Genomic DNA, 19,655 nt, shown 5'->3' with positions numbered 1-19,655 from the left:
GATTTAAAACACTAGTGTGGCTTGAGATAGGTCTGCGCTACAGGGCTTATACACGAGTACGGTTAGGGAGGGGGCGGTCGGGAAGGATATTTGCTTGCCAGTTCAGCCTTGGAGGGAGGCATAAAATGCGAGTATAAGAGTTTGTATAAGTCCTGTATCTAGATCTATTGGACATTCATTCATTCATTCATACACCCATGCACTCAATCATTCATTCATTCATGGAAATATATTAAAAAGGAACTGATGATATAACAGGCAGGAGCTGGCACTGGCACTGGCGTTGGACCATGCTATTTGTGGAGAATACTTTTGTCCTCGTAGCGTATGATGGCATCGCCGATTTGCTTGCGCGACGCCAAATGGATGCACTGCTCCCGCCCGCAACTCTCGGGCAGGTGCTCTGGCAGTGTGCCGCCGCGACCCAAATGATTGCGGACATCCTGGCCGAAGCGCAGATTGGGCTCGACGCCGCGCAATATGTGCACCGAGTGCTGCGCGGCCACGAACATGTCCAGAATGCTCTCGACGCCCTCGGGCCGGGACTGCGACGCCGGCTCCAGCAGCTGATCGATGTCCAGGTCGCTGCGTATGATGGGTAGCCCTTGTGAATGCAGCAGTTTGCGCGCTAAAACGAAGAGAGAGAGAGAAAGAGGAGTATCAGTATTACACGTCCACTTGTGGGGCCCCTTTCCGAACACCGAACACTCACCCTGCACATAGTCGCGACTGTAGAAGGCGATCACATCGTGGTTGTGACGATCGAAGTAGCCGCTGCTCTGGGCCACGTCGCACGCCTCGCACTCCTTGCAGAACTGCGCCCAGCGGCAGGGATACATCTGGAAGCCGATGGGCGCGTACACCTGGAAGCCCTGAATGGTGTTCATGCGCACCCGATTGAGGAAGTCCGCCTTGAAGGACATGCCCGGCGTGGCCAGCAGCACCAGGGACTCGAGGCCGAGCTTGGGCAGTGCCAAATCCGCCACCACAAGGCTGAGCAGCTGCCTCGGCCCGTACATGGAGGCGTGCAGCAACCAGTCCGCGGGACTGACGGGCACACTCAGCTGCTCGGGCAGCCGTATGGACACCCAGGCAATGCGGGAGCCATCTGTTTTGTACTTGGAGGAGAGGTCCAGGGCCAGCGTTTTGAGGCCCTTGAAGGGATCCTCGTCCCCCTTGCTGGGCGAGTCCAGCCGATAAAGGAAGATCTGTGAGAGCAGAGGCGATAAGCATTGAGTTGGCAGCCTCGCTCGGATGGAGCATCAGGGGACTCACCAGGAGCAGGAATGTGTTGTCCTGGTTTTGCATGCAGAGGCGCTCGTACTGTGCCACAAATTCCAGGGCGTCCGGCACCTGGTGCTCGAATGCCGGCACCAGGATGGCGATCCGTGTGCTCTCCGTCACATAGGGCGAGGGCACCACCTCGACGCGGCCCAGCGGCTTGACCACCTCGAAACTCTTGAGCAACAGTCGCCGCCGCCGGCCGGATCCTTCCCGCAGATTGAGGTGCAGCTGGTAGTCCATGCCCCGCGTCGCATCGAACTTGCGATAGGCGGTGTGCAGGCTGTGGTAACTCAGGCCGGGATGCTTCAGGGCCGCATACTGCTGGGCGATCTCCAGCACCTTGGCAAAGTCGAGCGCCTCGATCCGGGTGAGCGGGGCCACGGCATGCTCCACGTTGCCGTTGGGCAGGTAGCTGTGCGTCTCGTTCAGCATCTGCCAGATGAGGATGTCGTGGCGCGTCTCTGGCGCACTGGGTGGCGGCACGCCCAGGGGCCAGCGGATTTCGAGTATCTTGTTGGAGATGCTGCCGTTGGCAATGCGATAGGACTTCTGCTCCAGGGCATAGCCCCGCTCCTGCACCGTCTCCAGATGTTGCTATCGAGACAAAAAACAAGATTTCGATTTGTAGGAAGATCCCAGTGTAAGGGGGGGCGGGGTACCGACGACTCACCTTGGAGTAGTAGGCGTGCAGGCGGTAAAAGTCCTCTGGCGTCTGCACGGGATACACAGGTGCTGGCATTGCGGAACGCTTGCTCCTTGGCCAGATCACCAAAGTCTCGTCGCTGGCGACCAGGTGTGTTCAGGGCGTAGCTATACTGCCGCATGCCCTGGAAGAAGAGCAAGCGGTGGAGATGGGAGTGCATCAAGGTTAGTGAGAGGAAGTCCAAGTCAAAAGCGTCACACACAGCCAGAGAGAGAGAGAGAGAAAGAAATAGAGAGAGCCAAACCCGAATGAAGTGGAATGGAAGGAAAGACAATCGCGCGACTTCCTTCTCGTTGTGCCTTTACGATCCATGAAAAAAGCTTGAAGACTCTGCTCGCAGCATAATTAAATTAACATTGTCATACTAATGGGAACGGCAGCGGTGGCATTCGCGTTGGGCAGAATATCTGTCATTGGATCGGGAAAGAGATCTGCCTCGGGCGTTCTTTGCGCCACCCGCTCCAAGGTGTATTTCTAGGGGGGTGAAGCATTCCACGAAGGGTGAACTCACTTTCGGTTTTATTGTGCGTCCGTCGCATGCCAAAAGAAAGTAAGGGTGAGTGACAATGCCCCCACCCCACCTTATAAAGAGACACCTTGCACAGGCTCCTTCCACTCTTGCTCACAGAGCCACACACATTTAAAACGGTTAAGTTGACAGCGCGCCTACGCATTCAACTTGGAGAGAGAGGAGGATTGAGCAAACAAAGACATGTGTGCGAGGGTCAGCAGAGGAGAGTGACAACAATCGGAGTTGGAAGAGAGTCACAACCGTTGCTTGCAGAGTTAGGAGAGAGAGTGACCAAGAGAAGAGAGTGACAAACAAACGATGAGAGGATGGGCCGAAGAGCAAGCAGTGCAGAGCGGGACAAATCCATTGCAGGGAACCGTTTGAAGCTGCCGTTAAAATAAACATCTTAGGCAAGTTAATTAAGCGAAAGAAGGGTGCAAATATCAACAAACATCAATGAATTTTCATGGAAATGCTGCTTTCACACACACACCATCCACACACATGCAAAAGTTATACATAAATCATGCCATGCTGCCGTTACCAGGGAGCTTTGATACCCTTTCGGCGAGTATGATTCCTTCCAACAGATGTTTTGCAATGGGTAGAAGAAATTATATACAAACTTTATGCTGCAGGCAGTATTCGAGAGAGACTTTTTCATACATATTTACATACATATGTACATATATGTACATAATTTATATGCAAGGGTATTAAATGCTTCAGCCATTTCCCCTCCTGCTACTGTGATGCTGCCCTGCCCGTGCCCTGCCACATAAATAACCCAAACAAAATTTAAACAAACCAATCCGTACAGAAACCCCAAAGAACAACTCGACAACACGATCTTGGGGCGCCGTGTTTATGCTAAAAAAGCAATTGCGTGTTCGCAGCAAATAGCAAAGTAATCAGAAATCAGCAATCGGGCATGATAATGACTAATGCACACAAAAACCGAAAAATAAACTACTGCCCCAACAAATCCTGACTGGGTGGTGCGAACACATTTATTCGCACACCCTCCACACATTATTTATCGCGACTTGAATCGTGGCATTTGAATAGTTTTCGGAGAAAAAGACTAGTCAGGATGCAAAATACTTGCCCTGAAAATAATTATTTTTTTTGCAAACATTTCTCTACAAATCTTAGAAGAAGAGATATCTAGATATTTATCTTAGATCCACCGTTAACAGTTGCTCTCAAACTGTTCAGCCTGCATTTCAATTGTACGCTTCTCACTCTCTCTCACTCTCCATCCATCCGTCCGACCGTCCGTCTCCTGTCCATCCGTCTGATGACAGTCTTGCTCGCATTTCATTTACCCACTTACGAATATTGGACTGCTTGGAAATTCTTTTGTTGCTGCTTGGAAATTAAATAAACTGTTGTCCATCAACTGGGCCCCGCCCCCCTCCCTTTGGGGGCACAGATCGTGTTGGTCTCGCCTTTTGGGGAACTGATCGTTGCTGCTGCTGCTGCTGTCTTCCAACGCCGCATAAGCATCAGGCAGAAACAGCAACAGGCAGCAGCTACAGCAGCAAGAACATGGCTGGCTCTGCTTTATGCTGCTTCTTTTATTGATACCCTTTGCAGCTAAGAGAGTGCTATTATTTTGGGAGCTGTTTTGTAAAGCACATCCCTGTTTAAATCGACATCGTATTTTTTTCTTAAAAATTAAATAAAAACTCTGCTCGATTTAAATGGAATAGCCATGTCACAAGTTGCGTGGTTTCGGCCAAAGGGTATCAAACTCATTGGCATTGGAATTCTTTTACTTTGCTGCTTCTTCTTAATTTCATCTTCTCTTTACGCATCTCACACACGAATGGGGATCGGTTGTTCTCTCTCTGTGTGTGCTTTGCTCTTTTTTATACATATTCTTTGCCTTTTCAGGGTCACACTGTTCTGCATGTGTGTGCGTGTGTGTGTGTGTTATATCAATGAACTGATTTTTTTTTTTTCGAGCACAAATCTAGATCCAAAACTTCTGTCTGCCTGTCTGTTCCCGTGTGGTATCTGTGCGTGCGTATGTGTGTGTTTGTGTCTTTTTAGTCAACGGCAAATTGTTTAAATAAATAGAATAGAAACAGCATGTAGGAAGCGGCGTGTAAAGAACAAGACACGACACACACGAAATTAACAAGAAACAGAATGCGAGCCCTCTCTCTCTCTCACGCTCTCAGTGGGTAGTGGGTTGTCGGGCCTGTTATGTGATCAAACTGTGAGACAAAGCAAACAGCTGTTCGTTCAATAACTCTCAAACTGTGAAATTGCGAAATAATTCTGATTTGTCTCTCTCTTGTCCACTGTCATAAATTGGAACTGTGGGTTTATACACCTCTGAGTCAGAGATCTCACCTGAAAGCTCTCCTGACAGCCAGCTACATGACTGGCGTACTTCACGCACCGCCCGATATTGACGCTGTGATCGCCGGTGATGCCAATGCGTACGCAACGATCGAGGTTATTTCGCATCTTGCGGATGACACTGCTGCTGAGCAGAATGCCCGCCTCCAGGGAACAGTAGTTGCGATCGTTGGAGCCAGCCCCAGGGCTGGCAGCGGCGGCAGCGGCGCCCTCATCCTCCCCCTCGTTGGACGGTGGATCGACGCCGAGACGCGTGCCACCCATATACAGGTCAAAGGTGATGCTCATGTGATAGAGCAGGGCATTCAGCTTGCGGGCATCCACATAGACATTGTCCGGCACGAGCAGAAAGTAATCGTACTCCTCCAGATAGTTATCCGCAATATACTTGATCACGTGAAAGGGCCGCCGGTTCTCGTGCGTGTCCGCAAAGCCCACGATATTCTTTAGCTTGTAGTTGGTCTTCACGCTGTCCGCATAGATGAAGAACTTGATTTTGTTCACCAGATGGGCGGTGGTGCGATTGAAGGCGGTGGCAAAGCTATTGATGTGCTCCTGGGAGGTCATCACGCCGATGAAGAGCTTCTCGCGGATCCCCAGCTCTGAGGAGTAGTAACGCGGACGTATCACATTTTTAACCTTTATCCAAAAACAAAAATGGGGGAAATACAAAAAAATAAAAAAATTAAAAATTAATTAAATGTAAAGGAATAATAGGCAAATTAATAAGAATATATATAATAATAATAATATTAATAAAATAAAGAGAAAATAATTCTAATCAAAGGAATAAAATTGTGACGACTTTCTTGAAATTCTCACTCACTCTCATTCACAACAAAAATGTAATCGAATTTTGATTGATCCTCACTTTCCTCTGCTTCTGAATAACTTTATAATTAGATTACAAGAAAGAAGAGCATCCCATACGATCGACTGTAGACTTCTAGAGATCGTCAGATTCGCATTAGCTTCCCCCGCGGCACAGCTCTTGGATGAATTTATAATTAGATAATGAATGAACGAAGAATACTTCAAATTGATCTTGAGAACGCTCCCCAGAAATGGAAGATACAATAGAAATACAAACCCCAGTACGTGACTCTTTCTCCTCTAAGTTTTCTATAACATTTCCACATCAAATCAACACTAAAGAAAACCCCAACTTGTGCTTTCTTTTTAAATTTCCAAGCATGGACCACTAACTCAAGAATCCATGTTTTGGGGTAGCGTAACCCCTCGTTTATTTCGTTTATTTATAGCTACGGACAGCAGACACCCACGGACACGTGTGCCTTAAGGGTCTCTCTCATATCTGTCCAATTAAGAGGTTGCGGGGCCCACGCTTATGTACTTAGAGAATATTATGTACTTCAGCGACCACATACGCGAGTGAGTGTTTCTGTGTAAGTTAAGCCCCGTCCATCGAGTGCTGCTGCCCTGTCTATCCCTCCTTGTCCACTTGAAGTGGTTTTAATATTTTTTTTACTTTTACGATTGCCAATGACTGTTCAAAAGGCAAGGAATTCCCCTGCAAAACATTGGGGTATGGACGCCATTTATCCATTATCTTTTGCCACCACAAATAAAAGTGTATTCGTTTCCAAGAACTCCTAAATGTCAGGCGACGGGAGCGAGAAAGAGAAGTCATGTGATTCGTTAGATTATTATACAAATGTTATATATATTCCATTATATTCCATGGAGAATCCATCCCTTCATTCATGTTATGTTTTGATAGCCAAAGAGGATTGCCATGGATCAGGTATTGCCTGAGGCAGCCTGAGGCTTGATCTACTTTCATTATCATTTACTGGCACTCAAAGATAATTATTATTATTATTATAAGAAAATGCAAGATACGGGCTTAATTTCTTGATTTCAATAAGTTCATGCAAAAGAAGAAGATCCCCAAGAGGATCTTCAACACAAGAGAAGAATGCTTATCGCATTATCCATGCAAATATTGTGGGTTTATTTTTATAAGATTATGTGCAAGAAAAGTGAAGGGAATGAGACGAATTAATAGAAACAAACAAAAAATTCCCAATTCACTTCGTCTAGAGGAATATTAATTAATATTATTATTCATTAATTAATAAGTAATATTAATATTAATATATATTAATAATTTTCGAATGATGGGACGAGTACTTTGCGAATGCTTTTCAAAGGATAATCGTAGACTCTCTGGTTAAACATGTCACCAATCAAATAGGAATTAGAATTACTTTTGGGTATCGCATTGTTTTCGCTTTGATCGAAGTTTTTTTTGCGTAACCTTCCTGCCAATGGATATACATACATATAATTTGTTGTGGCACTTTTCATTGTGGAAATTTGCATAAGACTGCGTCAGACTTCGTGTGTTCTTCGGGCTCCTAACCCATAATTTCCAAATGCAAGTCTTGGCCGCTCATTAACCTAAAGAGGTGCACGCAAGGTTGCCTGCCGCGCACCAATCCAACAAAATTGCTACATCTCTATGCAGCCCTGCCCTGCCCCCTTTTAGCTCTGTGTCTCGGGCCCCTGCCACCGCAACTGAGGTCTCGGGGGGCGGGCACTACCTCGGTAGGCAAACAGCAGTTGTGCAAGTACACTTTGGACCACAGACACAGGCCTCAACAATATGTTTGACCAGGGGGTTCGGATGGGGGAATCGGGGCGTAGAGGCGGCGCTGCTAATGAGTGCTGCTGCTGGGGCTGCGTTGCTGCTTGCCGGGGAGGGTGCTGCCGTTCAGTTTACAGGATTATGGCTATTATTATTATGGCTAATTAAAAATCATTCTTAATAGAGTTTTAATAAATGGCAAACAAGCAGCAGAGCAACAGAGCAACGGAGCAGCTCGAATGCTTAGGTTTATGGCATCGTAAAGCAGCGGCCACACAACAGACCCAGGGTCACCAATCGATTAATACCTGTTACAGTGGCCACTCGCAAAAATAGAACTTAGCAGAGAAAATTGAGAACTTGAGAGGATAACAAAAGAAGAGCCAAATCTACGATAAATATATTCGTACTCATACGATAGTACTCCTTTGAATAAAATCAATGAACCCATGGGACTTATTCGTCCCTAGACAGTATTTCAAATTCCAAATTTTGATAACGTTTCCACCGGAAATCCGGCCTTCTGTTCGCTAAAATGTTGCACTCCCAAAAGACAAGTTTCGCCCTCGCAGGCTTTCCGCTGAGTTCAACAGAAAAGAAAGTACTTTTTTTCGAGTTTCATTATTAAATATATTACGCGCTTTCACTACAAATAATATAACACGCTTTTAGCTCGTTTAAGTCTTCAATAATTATTCGAAACTTCAAATTTAGTTGCTCTCGCACTCGTTAGTGGCAGCAATTAGCAGCGCTGTAATCATTATCATCATGGAGGGGGCACCTCAGGTTAGAGCACGGATCGTGGGGTCTGTTGCTGGTCTGATCGGGCTGGGGGGCCTAATGGAAATCAATTTTCCAATCCAATCCAATCCGATTCGCAATGCAGTATGTCGCGGCTCAGATTAATGGGGAGGGAGGTTCGGTCTCCATGCTTTAATTACCCCCGATCCAGCCTGCCATGGACTCTGAGAGTACGCGGGTGGTGGGGAGTGCTGCTGTGCGATTATGGATCGACCTTGTGCTCATACTCGAAGAGAGCCAAAGAGCGAAGGAGGGAGGGAGAGTGAAACAAAGGATGGAAATGTCTTAAAACCAGAAGCCATGGTCGTATCGTTGAGAGTTTGTAAAGAGAACCCAAAAAGTAGTTTTTATTTATTTATTTTATTTATTTTTATTCTTATTTCAAAATCTTCTCAAATATCAGAATCTGCCCAGTTGTTTCTGGGCATTCCATTTAAGTTGCCTGTAAAAGGCGCCACACAGATTGTCAGTCGGCTATCAAAGGCCGCCCTCACCCCCACCCCCATTCGCACAACGATCCGATCTCTAAGTAAACAAAAAATATAAACCATATCATTGTTTAATTAAATTTGTGAAATGAAAATTGAATTTGCTGTTCTATTGCCTGCCCCTGGCTGGGTTTTGCTTCCTTTTCTTTTTATGGTTTATGGATGACGTTGTCAGCAGCTGCCGCTGCTGCTGCTTCTGCCTTAGCCGTTGCTGCGGCTGTTTCTGTCGCTGCTTCTACTGATAACAGCCTTCCCATCCATCCATCGATAAGGTTCTCCTCTGTCCCTGCCTTCTGCCTCTGCCACTACCTCTGCCGTAGTATCGGTTTCAGTTTCTTCAATAAATTTTTTTGTTTGTTTTAACTCTTTTTGTTGCTGCTGTTGTTGTTGTTTAATTCCAACCCACTTCCGTTGTTTGGTTACGTCACAAGGCTGTTTGTGAGTTTTATCTCTTGGAAAATTGCCCACGTGCCCAGCGGGGTGCGGCTTCCAAAAATTTCCCCGCAAAAGTGCACAAAATATTCGCCTGAAAAAATAATTTATTGGTGAAATTCTTGGAAAATCTATGGAGGATCATTGTTTATTTGGGGCAACCAAAATATTTCCCCCAGAATGTCCCTACAAATTTTCTTTTCCAAAAGGCAATTCTATGAACAATTTCCTTTAAGTCTGCAGTGGGAACCCCCCCTATCCAGGGGGGGGGGAATTTTGCTGTTGAAAGAAATTTGTTCCAACTAGGGAACAACTAACTATAATTAGTAATTAATTATTAATCAATGACTATTTTGGTGGGAAATTGGTATCAAAACTTTGAGGCCATCTCGTTCTTTTCCCGTAATCTTCAGGGGGAAAACGTTTAATATGTTATATGGAAATTTCATTAAGCTTTGCGTTCGGTTCTGTTCAGGTGAACAAACCTTTTAGCGAATAAGATTTGTGTTGGTTGGCCTTGTTATGCAAATGGAAATTGTTAAAAGCCCAAAAGCAAATAAATGGACGGAGGAGAATGAATGGATTGGTTCGGTTCGGTTCGATTCGGCGAATTTCCATGCATCATTCATATTTAGAAAAGCATTTTTATTTACCCAACATAAAAACACAAATCCACAAAGCACAAAACACACACACACACACACACAAAATCTCGGCAACAGCAGAAATATTGCTTTTTGCGGCATTTCTGCGGTTGTTGGTGTTATTTTTACCCGTGGTTTACCTTTCCGCCCGTATATTTACACACAGAATTTGATGATTGGCAAATGTGCGTGAATTCAGTCCCCCCCTGCCACTCCTTCCCCCTTTCACTGTGTATCTGTGGCTCTCTTTGGCTCTCTTCGAGTATGAGCACAAGGTCGATCCATAATCGCACAGCAGCACTCCCCACCACACGCGTACTCTCAGAGTCCATGGCAGGCTGGATCGGGGGTAATTAAAGCATGGAGACCGAACCTCCCTCCCCATTACTCTGAGCCGCGACATACTGCATTGCGAATCGGATTGGATTGGATTGGAAAATTGATTTCCATTAGGCCCCCCAACAACCCAGCCCGATCAGACCAGTATCCCAACAGACCCCGCGATCCGTGCTCTAACCTGAGGTGCCCCCTCCATGATGATAATGATTACACCGCTGCTAATTGCTGCCACTAACGAGTGCGAAAGCTACTTGAATACTGGGCGACGTTAGCAGAAAGTTTGAGGACTAGAGCGAGAGATGAATGCAATGAGAGAGGGCTGAAGGGCTCTCCCTAGTGTAGCGACTGAGGACTGGAGCGAGTGAATAAGTAGTGGAGAGAGCGGGAGGTCGAGTGATCTGTGTAGCGAGAACTGTCGCCGAGTAAATTCCCGTTAGAACTATCCTGTGTGCAATCCTTCACTCGCCAGAAACTGTGCCACATTATGCCCTAGAAACTGAGAAGAACCACTAGAATTATTGGTGTACATCCGCACTGGCTTCTCGGAAATAAATACATACAATTTAGATTCAGATTCAAAATTCTGCCACAGATACAAAGAGTAATCTACAGCGTGCTTCCAATGCTAAAGAGAATCGATAAATCACAATTTAAATTCTTTTGGACAAATGAATGTTAATGGAATTCAGCAAATGAATAATGCAGTTCAGTTTCTGCCATTATTCGTGAGTTAATGAATCAATTCCATCACGAGTAATGCCTGACACAAATAACTCATTCAGTGCCATTTTTCAGAATTATTTCAGTATCAGAATTCCATGCCAAGAGAGCGAAAGTGATGATAATACAGGATAGGATCCATATAGATGGCCCAACTTTTCCCAGACCTCCCCCCACCTCCCCCATTCATGCATGGGCTTCATACACACACACGCGCTTTGCCTTCCAAGGCAAACAACACAGAGAAACAGAACTCAAGTAGTTGCCATATAAAAAAGGTTATCTCAAGATTTATTACACCCAATGCCGACGACGACGACGGGCCATATATACATACACGGGCCTTCCAAGCGGAAAGAAGGTTCGACATTTATCGCGTCCTAAGTTCAAGTTTAGACAATGACTCAAAATGCGGTAAGACGGAAATCTAAGGCACATTCATGACGTGTTGATTTGTTGCATAAATTTCGCATAAGCAAACGGCTCTTCCTGGGCTGTGGCTCTCTCGTTCAGCGTCGTCGATCCATCAATAATTCCATTCGTTTGAAAAGCAAATTTCCATTTGCAACGATTTCTTGCATCTTACATCTTTACGGATCGACACCCTTTTCCATTTATCTGCGAGGCATGTGTACGAGCAGATCAGCTCAGATCTCAGGTATATATGTGTACATATGTATGTATGTATGTATATATGCTGCCCCAGAAGCGTGTGCTCGCCGGCAGCTGTGTCTCAATCTCAGCCGTCGCGTCAGATGCAGATGAAGAGTAGGATGGAATGAAAATTGTATTGGATTGGACGAAAATCTTAATTGGGACAAGTGCGCCAACGGTCGGGTCGACGACGACGACGATCTCAGCGACAGCGTCTAACGGCCGCAATGGGAGGACGGACGGACAGGCAGGCAGGCAGGCGGGCAGGCCAGGCGAGGCTTTGTCTAGCGCTTATGACAACAATTTATTGGGGACACACAGCCCAGCCCAGCCCGGCCCGGCCCAGCCCGACCCGACCCGAGACCCCATCCAATGTGGATGTGGATACGGCCTTAAGCCGGAAATGCGACGCGCTTTTCAATTGAGCCATAGACCCAATAGATCCACAGACGACTCTCATTCGCTCGCTCGCTCGTCTGGCAATTCTGGGTGAGATTTCTATAACAAATGCTGACCAGAGACAACTCCAGGGAGTCGTGTCTTGATCTCAGAGATATCTCAGCTGATGCATCCATTAAGCGCACTTCATGGGGGCGACTGATTAGGTGATAATTTAATTGTGGATTGCGGATATTGTTCTGCTAGAGATGCGAGATATATTTTGGAGTTCCATATTTATTTCTCTTTGTAAATCAAGCATTGGGAATACCTTCAATTAATTTCCCCTTTGGGTTCTTGCAGCCTTTGCTGCGGATGATCGATGATCTTGCAGCCTAATCGAACTCTGATTTATGAGCAGAAAAACAACAGAACTTTAATGATCTTTTTGGCTCTGAATAACGGACCTTGATGGTGTTCAGAAGCTGTATTTTTTGTAGAAGATATTCCCCAAAATGTCTTCTCTTGGTATTTAATCATTTTTGCCCCAAAGAGTAGTTTCATTTGCAATCCAGAATCACAAACAACAATAATAAATATCTACGTAATGGCAGCAACACATCGCCCCATGGGCTCATTATTATTTGGCTCTTTGAACACCTGGCTTTCGAATTTGGTGTTAAATTTGCAGATTCAACAAACAAAAGTCACTTAAATGATTTAAAGCTAGCAAGATCACTTTTTCTAGGTTATTTAACCCTTGACATATTTTTAGTTCTGAAAGTAAAAAAAATACTCGATTTAATGAAGAAAGAGCGTCTGGGACTGGGAGAGTGTGCCCCAATGCAGCTTTAATTCATAATTTCAGCATTGATGCAATCTTTTGGATTGTTTCCTGCAATAAATGATTTTCCCTGCAATACTTGTGGCAGTACCTTGAATCATCCAAATCGTGTGCGTGTATTGGCTGCCAAATCTTCTTCAATATATCAGCTTGTACATTGTTCAAAATAGGCGCTTGATTGCGTGTAGCTCCTTTAAAAGATCATCTAATTGATTCATTATTTTACGAGTAGTGCACGAGTATTTCTTTTCCTACGTCATACTTATATTCAAGGTAATCAAAAAAAAAAAAAAAAACAATGCGAATGCGAATGCGAACTAATGGGGCCGCTGCTCTCACTCTTCCACTCTCTTCCACTCTCTCTCTCTTAGTCTGTATCTCTCTGGGGGGAACGGGTTCGAGGTTTTTTTCAATTACTAACAAAAATCTTCAGTGTTGCCAATCGAGCGATGCGGTCGGTGGTGGTGCCTATATTGTTGTACACTTGATAAGCGGGTTTATTTATAGATTTATTGCTGCTGCTGCTGCTGCTTCAGCGGCTGATAAGTCGCGCCAGCAAAATCTTTATTTCTATAAAGATCGAAAAAAAAAAAAAAGTATTTTTTTTTGGGTATACAAAAAACGGAGGTGGGTTCAGTGTCCTTTCGCATCTGGGCTGGGATGCATGCCCGCCGTGGTGATATACTTGTCGAACAGATACTCCCCCAGATCGGTCTGGGCCCGCTCCATTTGTCGTATGTAGTCGGCGAGCACCTTTTGGCCATCGACCTGCTCCTGGAGGAAGTTTGCCTCAATGAAATCGCACAGATTCGGATCGTTCTCCTGCCCGGCCAGGGCATGCACATCGAGCAGATGCTGATTGACCTCCAGCTCCATTTGCAGGGCATGCTTCAGTCCGGCCAGAGTGTCCTCAAAGCAGGCTATGGGCACGGGCACGGCACTGAGGCGTATGAGGCCCCCACGCTTGTTCATATACTTCATGATCTTCTCGGCATGCTCACGCTCCTCGTTGCTGGCCTGCAGAAAGAACCTGTGGACGCCCGGTGAACTGACATCGGCCCGATCGTAATGGTAGGCCTGTCGGGTTTGAATAGCTCAAGGATCTCCGCTCTCGGGGGGGCATCGCTCTATCTCACTTACCATTGCCAAGTACTGATGGCAGGCTTTCAGCTCCATATTGATCTGATCGTTAAGCTTCTCCTCGCAGCTTTTGGCAAAATTTTGACGCATTATCATGGACATGTGGCGCCGCGCAAACAATCGGCAAAGAGACGCCATCGCTAATCTAATTTAAAACGAAACTCCAAATTTTGTATTGAAAGGAAAATCCAAACAGAATTCAGTCAGGTTCAATGTGGGTCAGCATAGACAAGGTGCCAAAATCTGTTCAGTTCTGTTCGGTTCTGTTCTGTTCTCAACTGATCCCATTGATCTGGTCATCGATCAGACTACCTCTGGGCATCTCATCTTCGTTTTTTCTTTGGAGTTCAAAGTGCTGTGCCTCCGCTCCGTCTCTGATTTCACTTAAATGCCTTTTCTGTCTGTCTGTCTGTCTGCCTGGCTGTATGTCGAGCTGCTTAGCCACTTAGCCCCCGTGTGTACGTCTGCCTGTGTGTGTACCCCACTCGACTCTCTTACACATCTGTGGCACCATTATATATATAGATAGATAAATAGATAGATAAATACACTCGTACTACGGGTAATACTTACTCTCAGATCTCTCTATTTGCGGCGGGCAAACGCAGTTATTGTCTCTTTTATTAAGTGAATGGAACAAAACGAAAATGAAAACGAAAACGACTTTTGTCCGACTATAATCTTGTTATACACTTTGTGCAAAGTGTATTACTACTTTGGTCAAGGGTTTGTGTTTCTATCTATAGAAATATTTGCAGAAAATATCCATTAGCTATCGATAACCACAGAATGTTCTGATAACACTACTCGCAAATCGAACTTTTTTTCCTAAGGATCCAAACCAACTTTTCTGATAGATATGGGATTAAAAGTTTTAGAATATGTTTTAGAAATTTTTTAAGAATTTTTAATCTGGTATTTTTTTTCTTTTTATCTTTTTTTCAGCTCTAGATTACATTGGTGTAAAACTTTCATTAGATAAAACATAACCCAAACACTTGATTAACTCTGGGAATATATTTTTCAATACTTTAAAAATAGAAAAAAAAAAAATTTATTGGTTTTTTTAAAGTTTAGTATCCCATAAAAGGAGAACTAAAATTTTAACCAAACCTAAAAAAAAAAGACAAAAACCTCAGGTTGGCCCAACCCAATAACAACAAACGAAAGGGTGTACATTGGTACCTACGATACCAATCCCAATGGGCAGTTCAGCAACCTCCAGGTATTTTTTGTCATTTTTTCATAGTTGGTTAACGTTTAGCTTCACAAAAAAATCATCATTTCATATTACTGTATAAAAGTTTTCGTGTTTTTTTCTTTCAATATAAAAAATACCATTCCTTCAAAGCACCATTTCTACCCCACTTTTTGAGAAAAATGTTTTGACTAGTGTAATTACAGCATACAAAGTTACAATGGTTTACTCAGACTCAGATATATTTTCATTAATGAATAGCCATCTAATAGCTTTTCTTTTCGTGTAAAGCATCTGCATAAATATCTACAGAAATATCTATAAAATCATCCAAGGACATACATACGTACATATTTACATATTGCTCTCATATATTATGGCATATTTTTAATGGTTTATTGCTAACCTTTACCATATTATGTCTATATTGTTTTTCAGTCAAATATCTGTAGAAAAGTCTATGGAATTTGTTGTATATTTATTCCATATTTTTAATGGTTTATTTTTTACTTTTATCATTCCTTATCTCATCCAATAGGGGCATAGATTTCCAGTAAATTATATATAGAAAATATTCATATATTTTTTATATTTTTAATGCTTTATATTTGCTATGTTGTATCAACTTTTATTTCTATATTTTCTATATTTCTAAGACAACGTAAAAAATTATATATAATTTTTTTTTGTATAATATTTTGTTTAAAATATTTTAAATTCGTTTTTAACAGCAAATATTTCTATATTGCATTCAAAGGTTTCCATCATACCCATGGAACAGATAAAATCTTCGAAATTTTCTTGAAACAATTTTCAATTGGTCTTTTGTCATTACAGGGTATATGGCACTTCCCAATGCCACTTTTAAACACAAAGTTTTAATTTTCAAAATGCGAATGCGAACGAGTTTCAAACATTATATCGCTCGCTATCTCTCTCTGTCTGTCCTGTCTGTTCCATCCCAAACCTTTCGTCTGGATGGACAATCGGACAGGCGGCACATGAGCACACACACACACACACAAACTCTCTCACACAAATAATTACACAGACACATTACGCACATTAAAAAAAATATAACAAAAATAAAGTACATTAACACAACAACAGAAAGTGACTCTTGAAACCCCATGTGCGACTCGTAAAATGGTCATTTTAATCGCAAAGAAACACAAGTAAGCATTTCCCATACCCCTCGTGGCGCAAAAAAAAAAAAAAGAAATAAATAAAAGACTCGAAAAGACGATCCGCAACGCGGGTTATACAAATCATGATTCCGAGTCCAAGCAGCAATTATCGGCCGGGAGGCCCACAGGGCCGTAATTGTACGAAGTTTGTCAATCTTTTCAGCATATATTTCACTCCAAAATGATGCCAGAATAGGTGCCCCAAAATACTTGAGATTAAGCCGCAACTTTTGATAGAAAACATGCCACCAAAATTGGTTCACTCAGCACAATTTCCGTTCAGAATTTCCTTAGTTTTGAGCTAAACTAACTTATGGAATGGAATATACTCTGCCAAAAGAAGGGATCTTTATCTGGTAGTAGTGCTGCCCATATTCAAAATTTCAGGGAAATCTATCAACAAAATCTACAGACTATTTTATGTATTCCACACGCAACGATCGTTGAAAAATGTTTGACATCCTCAGCGACACATTAATGTCACTTTTATTTCCCACCCCATAAATGGTAGCAAGAAAACAGTTCCAGTTTTCTTTGTCGCACACACACAACACCAACAAAAAAAATTAAAAACGTGCAATAAATTATTAAACTTCTTCGCACAACAAATTTTGATTGCACGTTGGATAAAACGCAAACGTTGGCATATCCACAAAAGGAACAACAGAAACATTGTACACACTCGTAATATGCTGAACATGAGGGCAAAAAACCTCATGGCATATGGAAAATATTTAATCGATTTCGAATTCCCCATGTGAGATACTCTAGGGTTAAGAGGGTATGCCGCATAGCAATATTAATAATAGGTGGATTCCAGGGTAGTCCCAGCTTCGACTAACAAAGAGGCGCACACCAAACCTTAACGGAACCTTCTTGTTCTCGTATTCTCGCGCACTTTATTTAATTCAATAAATTTTTTTGCTGCTTTCGATTTTTGCATGCACACACACATACACACACAGAGCATATATACATGTGTACAATCGTACGATGGATCGAGTTAACATTTATTTACTTAAAGGCATAATGAGTTTATTTATGTAAATGAAATTTATGAGATCGCGCGATCGTCTGGAATTCATTAGGTGGTTCGGGTTCAGTGCATGCCAAACTGTACAAAACCGTTGGAGTGGGGGGGAGCCTGGCGCTCTCTCTCTCTCTCTCTCTTTAATTCACACCAATATCTGCAGCCACAGTGGACTTGTGGACCAGGTGAAACCTTCTTTGGCAGCACTCCCTCTCTCTCGAGTGCAGAGGCACACACTCACGTGAGCATTGCGTGCAGACAAGGAGCGAGAGCCAAAATTGAGGATCCGTAATGCCATACCCTGCCACGTGCACACCTTGCATCTCACCTCAAAGAGGTGCAAAGTGTATGCGTATGCGTGTGTGGCGGTGTCATCGGTATCGATAAGGGAATAATTTTAAGCCAAAAAAAGAAAGAAAAAAATTGAAATGACGTCTGCATGAGCCGCTGCTGACGTTGACGCCGATACGCTCGAACCAAATAACGGCAGTCTTTCCAGGAGTTAACACTGTGCAACAGGATTAAGGCGTCCAAAGACTCCACAATGGATAAGCGATTTTTCCCAGAATATTTCTCCCATGGCACTAAAAATACACGTTTTATATATTGGCTCTGAAACGGCATATTGGCTCTATTTGCGTCAAGTTTCGTTTAAACAGGGAGAGAACAGCGAGTGCCTTATAGTACCTTCCGAAAGGATGACAACTTGATTGACAACTATTAACTCTTCCTCTTTTTGTTATGGCATTGCCAAAAACATGGACGCTGTTGCGCGGTGTAGTGAGCGCGCGCGCGCGCGATAAGCAAGAAGGTCAATAAATTGCTATCAGTGGACTCCCTGATACATGAGACATGTGTACAACGGCAACGACGAAGACAACGACGACGACGACGAGTCATGTCTGAGCGTGAATATTTACATTTCTGGGCAGCTGAATTACCCGCATTCCCAATTCGGATTTTCGATTTTGAATTTAAGTGCGTAGGACTTACCGGCTTTTTGGCCGCCAGCGGCTTATTGATCAGATTCAGATGCGGCTCAAAGTCCTGGCCAAAGCGTTCGATCAGCAGATTCTCGGCAGCCTCCTGGGGGCATTCCTCCTGCTGGACCAGCTCCCAGATGTCCTGCGGTATGTAGCAGCTCAACACGAGCCCCAGCAGCAGCCCAATGACGAAGTAATGATTGCGGCTCAACGTGGCGACTGGTCTACGCATGTTTCAAAGACTCTGCACTTGAACTTGAATGTGGGATGTGGGGGTCTGACTATGATGATGATGATGATCGGGGATGATGGGAAGAGACAGGGAGGAGAAACTGGTGTTCAGGAATCGATGGTCATATGCACATTTTCGCTGTCGTAGCCGTTGGACTCTCTCTCTCTCTCTCTCTTCACAGTGTATGGGCCGGCCACTTGTTGCTTCTTTGCGGTTTCTACGCTTCTTTTCGTCGAACTCCAATAAGAGCTGCTTTTTTTTTTGGCACTCCACTCGCTTGGCTTGTGTGTTATTACCGCTGCTGGCACGCACTTCTTTTGCACTGATTATTATTGCCGCCGTTTACATTTTGCATTTTGCCGCTAATCTCGGCATTTTCGATACATATGCACACGGGGAGCCACACAACACCACAAAAGCGCGTAAATTTACATTAATTTGCGGCAAAATTTTCGAAAAAAAAAATCTTAAAAAAATCAAAGCGCCGGCTCCTCTACGCGCAAGAAAAAAAAGTAAACAAATTGTTTGCGCCGCATGGAGAAGGGTATTAGGTGTGCCGTGTGACGTCACAAAAAGCAGAGCTTTCAGTGGGGGATTTTGTGCTTTCGCGCACCCATGGTATATTTAGTCCGTCGGGGCTAGGGTGAGGTCCTTGCGAGGCCCTTAAAAAAAGCTTGGCCGTTTTAATACTGGGGCCATACCATGGCCCAGTCGAAAGAGTGCACTCAAAACTCATATCTGCGTTCGAATTGGGAGCCCAAAAATACCCCAGAAATATACCGTAAGTATACCGCACATATACTGACAAAATGCGTTGATATGTATCGATTTTGATTTTCGGTTAGATATTACTAGCTAGTTGGCCCTGTCAGCCCTAAACATACAAATTTATTATGAAGACTCCGCTTATTGGATTGTTTATTAAATAAGGTATAAGCTAAGAAGGCTAACAAAAATGTCCTTTTATTTTACATGTTAACGACACGGTAACTACACAGTTGCTACATATCAACATTACTTATATGGATTAATTTATTTAATTAATTAATATTCTATTTTCGAAGCTGCTTTGAAACCGAAGTAATAATGAATTTTTCTCGTAT

General features: G+C 43.8%; 2 protein-coding genes across 2 annotated transcripts; both read right to left on the bottom strand.

Moving 5' to 3' along the window:
* Positions 1-213: 213 nt before the first annotated feature.
* Positions 214-19,069, bottom strand: LOC111070692 (chondroitin sulfate glucuronyltransferase). Its single transcript, XM_022361416.2, is given in 7 exon segments — positions 214-628; positions 713-1,208; positions 1,276-1,878; positions 1,955-2,011; positions 2,013-2,111; positions 4,863-5,510; positions 18,331-19,069. Coding segments are annotated over 7 exon segments (2,460 nt in total). The 5' UTR covers positions 18,553-19,069; the 3' UTR covers positions 214-293.
* On the bottom strand, positions 13,376-14,633 carry LOC111070694 (soma ferritin). The gene is made up of 3 exons (XM_022361420.2): positions 14,496-14,633; positions 13,923-14,067; positions 13,376-13,859 (listed from the first exon to the last, which is right to left on the bottom strand). The coding sequence occupies exons 2-3, from the start codon at positions 14,058-14,060 to the stop codon at positions 13,416-13,418; spliced, it is 582 nt and encodes a 193-aa protein (XP_022217112.2). The 5' UTR covers positions 14,061-14,067; positions 14,496-14,633; the 3' UTR covers positions 13,376-13,415.
* Positions 19,070-19,655: the final 586 nt, after the last annotated feature.

The sequence above is a fragment of the Drosophila obscura genome, unplaced genomic scaffold (assembly GCF_018151105.1).
Source record: "Drosophila obscura isolate BZ-5 IFL unplaced genomic scaffold, ASM1815110v1 contig_137, whole genome shotgun sequence".
In the NCBI taxonomy this organism is placed as follows: Eukaryota; Metazoa; Arthropoda; class Insecta; order Diptera; family Drosophilidae; genus Drosophila; species Drosophila obscura.
The sequence above is the reverse complement of the archived record's forward strand: the minus strand, read 5'-3'. Positions and strand labels throughout refer to the sequence as shown.

Bases quoted from the DNA above. Each gene is read 5' to 3' on its own strand.
- LOC111070694 (XM_022361420.2), bottom strand. From the start codon at position 14,060: ATGGCGTCTCTTTGCCGATTGTTTGCGCGGCGCCACATGTCCATGATA. The intron at 13,860-13,922 runs GTAAGTGAGATA...CAAACCCGACAG, and splicing joins GCCATCAGTACTTGGCAATG to GCCTACCATTACGATCGGGC.